This window comes from Myotis yumanensis, unplaced genomic scaffold (assembly GCF_028538775.1).
Source record: "Myotis yumanensis isolate MYYU_CA2020_CCGP unplaced genomic scaffold, mMyoYum1.0.hap1 SCAF_23, whole genome shotgun sequence".
NCBI lineage: Eukaryota > Metazoa > Chordata > Mammalia > Chiroptera > Vespertilionidae > Myotis > Myotis yumanensis.
In genome coordinates this window covers 118,248-125,099 of record NW_027223774.1, presented here as the reverse complement: position 1 = coordinate 125,099, position 6,852 = coordinate 118,248, and the positions used below count along the sequence as shown (strand labels likewise).

The 6,852-nt window shown below is 69.0% G+C and overlaps 1 protein-coding gene across 2 annotated transcripts; it reads left to right on the top strand.

Annotated features, from left to right (window-relative positions):
• Positions 1–5,667, top strand: ZNF446 (zinc finger protein 446). Of its 2 annotated transcripts, XR_011469497.1 has the most exons (8): positions 1–79; positions 458–838; positions 918–1,104; positions 1,289–1,383; positions 2,512–2,596; positions 3,933–4,034; positions 4,174–4,791; positions 5,024–5,046. XR_011469497.1 is itself a non-coding variant. In XM_070402246.1 (7 exons), the coding sequence occupies exons 2-7, from the start codon at positions 497–499 to the stop codon at positions 4,530–4,532; spliced, it is 1,170 nt and encodes a 389-aa protein (XP_070258347.1). In that variant the 5' UTR covers positions 1–79; positions 458–496; the 3' UTR covers positions 4,533–5,667. The 2 variants fall into 2 exon arrangements, 1 of the variants encoding a protein (XP_070258347.1); XM_070402246.1 differs by having other exon boundaries at positions 4,174–5,667.
• The last annotated feature ends 1,185 nt before the right edge of the window (positions 5,668–6,852 follow it).

Below are 6,852 nucleotides of genomic sequence, written 5' to 3'. Positions count from 1 at the left end.
TCCGGGAAGACCGCCTCCCTCTTCCCACTTGCGGGAGACGAGCCCCGGAGGCTGGTCCCCGGGCCGGGCAGCCCCCCAGGTGGGCGAGTTTCTCAGTGTCCGGCTCCCGGCTCCGCGCTGCCCGGGGCTCCGTTCACACGCTCGGTCCCGGCTGCGCGCGGCGTGCTCAGCGCGCTGTGGTCGGCGAGCACGGAGCCCCCAAGTCCAGCCTCGACCCCGGGCGCCGCGGGGGCCCCCTGTGCCCCGCCCCGCAGGACGCCCACCTCCGCCCACGGGCCCTTCCCCTGCGACCCCGACCCCCACCCGGTCCCCGCTTCTCGGCTGCACCGCCTGACCCGGGACCGACCTCTCCCCCGCCCCCTGTCCCCAAAGGCTGGCGGTTTCCCGGACGCTCCACTGGGCAACCTGCTCCAAGCTCGTGGCCCGGGGTCGGCGCCCTGACCCTCCGTCTCCGCAGGTCCCTCTCGGCGGCTCCAGGAAGGCTCCCGGCGCGATCATGCCGTCCCCGCTGGGCCCCCCGCGCCCGCCCTCCGTGCGCCCCGCAGCCGCCCCGGAGGACCCCGAGGCCGCGCGCCTGCGCTTCCGGGGGTTCCGCTACCGGGAGGTGGCGGGTCCCCGGGAGGCCCTGGCCCAGCTCCGCGGGCTGTGCCGCCAGTGGCTGCGGCCCGAGTTGCACTCCAAGGAGCAGCTGCTGGAGCTGCTGGTGCTCGAGCAGTTCCTGGGCGCGCTGCCCCCCGAGATCCAGGCCTGGGTGCAGGGCCAGGGGCCGGGCAGCCCCGAGGAGGCCGCCGCCCTGGTGGAGGGGCTGCAGCGGGACCCCGGGCAGCTGCTGGGCTGGGTAAGTGGGGCCGGCCTCGTGGAGGGACAGACGGACGGAGGGAGATGGGAGCCCCCAGTGACCGGCCTCTCCCCCTCAGATCACAGCCCAGGTCCTGAAGCGGGCGGTGCCCCCGGCGGCACAGAGGGCAGGGGACTCCCTGGCCAGTCTCCGCTCCTCAGAGAGAGGGCAGCCCCTCGGGGCAGCCGCCGGGGAGGGGCCGGAGGGTGCCCAGCTCGGGGGCTGCCGTGTGAAGAAGGAGCCTGAGGCCGAGGCGCAGGAGATGGGTGAGCGTGGGGGCTCCTGGCGGGAGTGTGGGCAGCCACAGCTGGGTGGGGACCCCGAGGGGCTGCAGAGCCGGGTCCCTGAGAGGCAGGAGGATGGCTGTGTGCCCTGTGCCTGCTGGCGGAGGAGGGCGACAGCTGCAGCTCGGGGGGGGCCGCCCTGACCCCCATCGGCCTCACTTCCTAGCCTCCGCCAGCCCCCCAAATGCGGTCCAGTCCCAAGAGGGGCCAGTTGGACCTGGGGAACCGGACGCGGCCTCCTTCCACCCGCCCAGGATGCAGGTGAGCAGACCCAGGTTTTCCAGGCTCCTTGGCCAGCCATGGTGGGCTCTTTGCTGCCCAGATTGGTGTCGGGATCAGATCTCCCTGCAGGACAGAGGGACAGAGGGACAGACTGGTGTCTCTGCAGTTGGGCTCAGAGTGATGGGAAGCGTTCGGGGCTGGCCTCCTCGCCGAGCAGTCGGTGGGGGGTTGCGGCCCCCCGGGGATTTGCACCCCCGTGTGCAGGGGGGAGGGACAGCCCTGCCTCCCAGCCCCTCTGAGGTCAGTGGGAGGTTCCCCTGGGATCTGCCCGCAGCCCCTCCCTCCGCCGGGTGTGGGGGCTCAGCGGGCCCTGCTGCCTGGAGTGTTTGCTCTGAGTGTGGGCAGCAGGCCCTGTCTGGCCCCCGACACTTGCTCCTCAGCCGCTCCCCTCCACGTGCAGTGGAAGGACCAGCTCAGATGAGCTTGGAAGCTCCCTCCACGCGGGATGGCACCGTAGGAAAGCGAGGGGGTGGCAGAGGCAGAGTTCAAGTCCTCACCTCCAGCCAGCACCGTCCCTGCTGCGGCCCCGGTGGCTGCGCCCTGTCACCACTATTTTTCCTCAGCCCAGCAAAGCCCCTCCCAGCGATGGGACTCTGGGAGCTGATGAGGGGACACCCCATGGGCCAGGAGTGCGTCCGGGGGTGGGGGGAACCCCAAAGCCCTCCCCTGTGCACACAGAGGACACAGCCCACCGCCCTGCCCATGCACGTCACCTGCACCTGCACCTGCATCACGGCTCCCCGGGGTGCGGCTGCACCTTCTGTCCGAGCCCCCCTCAGCCAGGCGCCCACATCCGGTTGCCGTGACCCTGCACAGCTGTCCCGAGGAGGGTCTCCAGGGGAAGAGAATAGGTGTCTTGAGGCCCCGGAGGCCCCTGGTTTTCTGCTGGGGACACATGCTCAAGGCACAGGGTGGAGCGGGCTGGGCTGTCCCTACCTCCCCACAGCCCAGGGGTCCTGGGCTCGGTCTGTCCTGCCAGAAGTGGGTGGGGCCGCTCCCTCCCTTCCCGGCTTCCCAGCCCTCACACCCCATCTCGGAGTCATCTGAGGCTGTGATGGGGCGGGGGTCGCCGATGGAGGCCTCGCAGTGATGGCCACCTCGGGGCAGGAGGAGTGGGTGCTGCTGGACTCGTCGCAGAAGGAGCTGTATTGGGACGCGATGCTGGAGAAGTACGGCTCCGTGGTCTCCCAGGGTGAGGACGGCACCCACCCCCGCTGCCCGCACCCCGAGCGCCCCCAGCTGCCTGAACCCCGCCTCCCTGCGCCCCCCTGCCTGTGCCCCGCCTCCCTGCGCCCCCCCAGCTGCCTGCATCCCGCCTCCCTGCGCCCCCCCAGCTGCCTGCACCCCGCCTCCCTGCCCCCCCAGCTGCCTGCACCCCGCCTCCCTGCGCCCCCCCAGCTGCCTGCGCCCCGTCTCCCTGCGCCCCCCCCAGCTGCCTGCGCCCCGTCTCCCTGCGCCCCCCCAGCTGCCTGCGCCCCTCCTCCCTGCGCCCCCCAGCTGCCTGCACCCCACCTCCCTTCGCCCTCCAGCTGCCTGCACCCCGCCTCCCTGCGCCCCCCTGCCTGTGCCCCGCCTCCCTGCGCCCCCCCAGCTGCCTGCATCCCGCCTCCCTGCGCCCCCCCAGCTGCCTGCACCCCGCCTCCCTGCCCCCCCAGCTGCCTGCACCCCGCCTCCCTGCGCCCCCCTGCCTGTGCCCCGCCTCCCTGCGCCCCCCCAGCTGCCTGCATCCCGCCTCCCTGCGCCCCCCCAGCTGCCTGCACCCCGCCTCCCTGCGCCCCCCCAGCTGCCTGCACCCCGCCTCCCTGCCCCCCCAGCTGCCTGCACCCCGCCTCCCTGCGCCCCCCCAGCTGCCTGCGCCCCGTCTCCCTGCGCCCCCCCAGCTGCCTGCGCCCCGTCTCCCTGCGCCCCCCCAGCTGCCTGCGCCCCTCCTCCCTGCGCCCCCCAGCTGCCTGCACCCCACCTCCCTTCGCCCTCCAGCTGCCTGCACCCCGCCTCCCTGCCCCCCCAGCTGCCTGCACCCCGCCTCCCTGCGCCCCCCAGCTGCCTGCGCCCCGTCTCCCTGCGCCCCCCCAGCTGCCTGCGCCCCGTCTCCCTGCGCCCCCCAGCTGCCTGCACCCCTCCTCCCTGCGCCCCCCAGCTGCCTGCACCCCACCTCCCTTCGCCCCCCAGCTGCCTGCACCCCGCCTCCCTGCCCCCCCAGCTGCCTGCACCCCGCCTCCCTGCCCCCCCAGCTGCCTGCACCCCGCCTCCCTGCGCCCCCCCAGCTGCCTGCGCCCCGTCTCCCTGCGCCCCCCCAGCTGCCTGCGCCCCGCCTCCCTGCGCCCCCCCAGCTGCCTGCGCCCCGTCTCCCTGCGCCCCCCCAGCTGCCTGTGCCCCGCCTCCCTGCGCGCCCCCAGCTGCCTGAGCCCGCCTCCCTGCGCGCCCCCAGCTGCCTGCACCCCGCCTTCTCTCCTCCTTCCCGAGGGGCGCCCCGGCCCCACCCCGCCCCTCGGGGGAGCTGGGCTCTCACCCGCCGCCGCCCCCATCAGGGTTACCGCCTCCCCTGCCGGACCCGGGGGCCGAGTTGGAGCCGGGGTTGGAACCCGGGTCGCCGAGCGCGGGGGCCGAGGGCCCGGGCAGCCTCCGCACGGGTGAGCGCAGCCCCGCCCCTGAGATACGGGCACCCGACCCGGGCGGGTGGTGGTTTGCGTGGCGCCCACGCGGGGGCCCAGGGGGAACGGGAACCCACGTCCCAGCGCCGGGGCCACCGGGCCCGCCCGTCCTTCCCAGGAGCTGAGCGCGAGGGCCCGTCGGTGCCGCCGCCCCCGGAGCCCCCGGAGCCGGACGCCGCGCGCAGCAAGCCCTACACCTGCGAGCGGTGCGGCCGCGGCTTCGACTGGAAGTCGGTGCTCGTCATCCACCACCGCGCGCACCAGGGCGGCCCGGGCGCCCCGAGGCCGCTGCAGGGGCCCCGGCGCTACACGTGCGCCGAGTGCGGGCGCGGCTTCAGCTGGAAGTCGCAGCTCGTGATCCACCGCAAGAGCCACGCCGCCCGCCAGCGCCACGTGTGCGGGGACTGCGGCCGCGGCTTCGACTGGAAATCCCAGCTGGTCATCCACCGGCGGGGCCACCGGCCCGGGGACCCGTGAGCGGGAGGCGGCGGCTCCCCTCGGGCCTCGGGGCCTGGACGCAGGCTGCTGGCCGCCGCCTGGAGGACCTGGGGGCAGCCGAGGGCGCAGGAGCGGGGCGAGTCCCCGGGAAGGTACCTCCCCGAAAGCCACCGGCGCCGAAAGCCTGCTGCCCCTCCGCTGACCTGGGGCCTGGGCCGCCAGGGTGACTCCCGGCTCCCTTCTCCCCACGGTGACAGGGAGGCTGACGGCGCTCCTGCCCCGGGACCTGCCAGCCCCGGTGAGATGCGCAGAAACCCCCTCTCCCCTCCGCCCTGGGCGGGACCGGTCTCCCCTGGAAGACGCAGGAGCGCGGGAGGCAGGGCTGCTGTTGTCGGGGAGGGAACCGCCCGCTCCCCGCGGCTGTGGGTTTGGGATGAATCCGCTTTCCCCGTCGGGAGGTTCCAGGCAGCGACCCTGGCCTCTGGCTTCTGCTGGTCAGACGGTCAGCGGCTCCTCCTCCCGCCCGGCAGCTGGGGCCACAGAGCCCCGAACCCGGAACCGTGAGCAGGCTCCGCGCTCCTGGTCCCGCCCTCCCTGCTCCCAGGAGGCCGGCTCCTCCCGCCCTGCTGTCCTTGGGCTCCGGAGTCCCAGCTTGAGCGGACACCGAGGGGACTTACTCTTTAAAAATTGACTTTAAAGAGAAGGGGACGGAGAGAGAGACCTCAGATTGCCGTCCCACTTACCGGTGCATTCACCGGCTGGTTCCTGTGCCCGGGCTGGGGATCGAATCCAACCCTCCCCTGTCAGGGAGGACACGCCAACCAACTGAGCTACCGGTCAGAGCAGGCACTTCTTTTTTTTTTTTTCTGTGACAAACTTATTTATTTATTGTTTATCTCATGTTATAGAACATATTAGATCTTGTTTAAGCTCTAAAGTTTTTTTTTTGTCTAAAGTTTTACATTTGTCTCCTTTTCCTCCAATTGACCCCCCCCCCCCAGCCATTCCCACCCGGGCCAGCCCCCACCGCCCCCGTGTCTGTGTCCATTGGTGATGCTGATGTGCATGCATACAAGTCCTTTGGTTGCTCTCTAACGCCCCCCGCCTCCCCTGTCTGGGGATCTGTTCTTGTTCATCAGTTTATGTTGCTCATTATACCCCACACATGGGTGAGATCATGTGGTGTTTATCTTCCTCCGACTGGATTGTTTCGCTCAGCATCATGCTCTCCAGGTCCAGCAGGGCCTCCGTTAAGCACGAGTAGGAAGGGGCTCTGAGGACAAGTCCCTTCGGCCCCCACAGCTGCAGGCCGGGTCTGTGCCCCCACAGCCCATGCAGTTGGTCAGCGGAGAGCAGGAGAGTGAAGGGCCAGCGGCCTGCTGCCCCCGGAGGCACAGCTGGGTTCCCCGGCAGGCACTCCGACGTTCCTCAGTGCACTTACTAGTTCCAACAAGGATGGGGGCTCCAGACAACACATTTGTTTCCTCATGACTGTGAAACAGCTTCACTGAGTTAAATCCAGGTGTCATCAGGGCAGGCCACTCCTGGAGGCTCTAGGGGAGAATCCATTTTATTGCCTTTTTTAAAAAAATCCTCACCAGACAATTTTCTCATTGATTTTCAGAAAGAATGGAAGGCGGGAGCGGGGGCGGGGGAGAGGCAGAAACATCAATGTGAGAGAGAGACATCAATTAGTTGCCTCCTGCACGTGCCCCGACCAGGGCTGGGGATCTAGCCCTTGAATTGAACCAGAATTGAACCTTCAACCCTTCAGTCCTCGGGCCAACGCTCTAACCACTGAGCTAAACTGGCATGGGCCATTTTATTGCCTTTTCCAGCTTCAAGAGGCTGCCTCATCCCTTGGCCCCTTCTTCCAACTGCAAAGCCAGCAGTGCTGGTGACGTCTCTCTTGTGCTGCCGTCCCTCCAGCTCTGATCTTCCTGCCTTCTCCTCAGAACAGTGGTTCTCAGCCTTGGCTGCACATTAGAATCACCTGGGAATCTTTTTAAAATCCTGATTTCTGGGCCTCGTCCTCCGGAAATTCTGTTTCTTTGTTCCTAATGTTGTGGCCCCACCCCATAACAAAGAAACAGAATTTCTGGAGGTTGAGGCCCAGAAATCAGGATTTTAAAGATTCCCAGGTGATTCTAATGTGCAGCCAAGGTTGAGAACCACTGCCTTAGAAAGACCCTTGTGGTTGCATTTAGCGCTCACCTGGTGAGCAGTCCTCATTCCTATCTCAGGATCCTGAGGCATCTCTTTCTGTCCTCACCTGATTCAGGGATTAGGACATGCATGTCTTTGGAAGACGTTACCTTCTCCAGCTGCTTCCTACTTGGAAAATAAGGGGCATCTTTGT

Coding starts and splice junctions, on each gene's coding strand:
- ZNF446 (XM_070402246.1), top strand. CDS start 497: ATGCCGTCCCCGCTGGGCCCCCCGCGCCCGCCCTCCGTGCGCCCCGCA. Junction 1,384..2,511: donor TCCACCCGCCCAGGATGCAG/GTGAGCAGACCC, acceptor ACCTCGGGGCAG/GAGGAGTGGGTGCTGCTGGA. Junction 4,035..4,173: donor CCCGGGCAGCCTCCGCACGG/GTGAGCGCAGCC, acceptor CGTCCTTCCCAG/GAGCTGAGCGCGAGGGCCCG.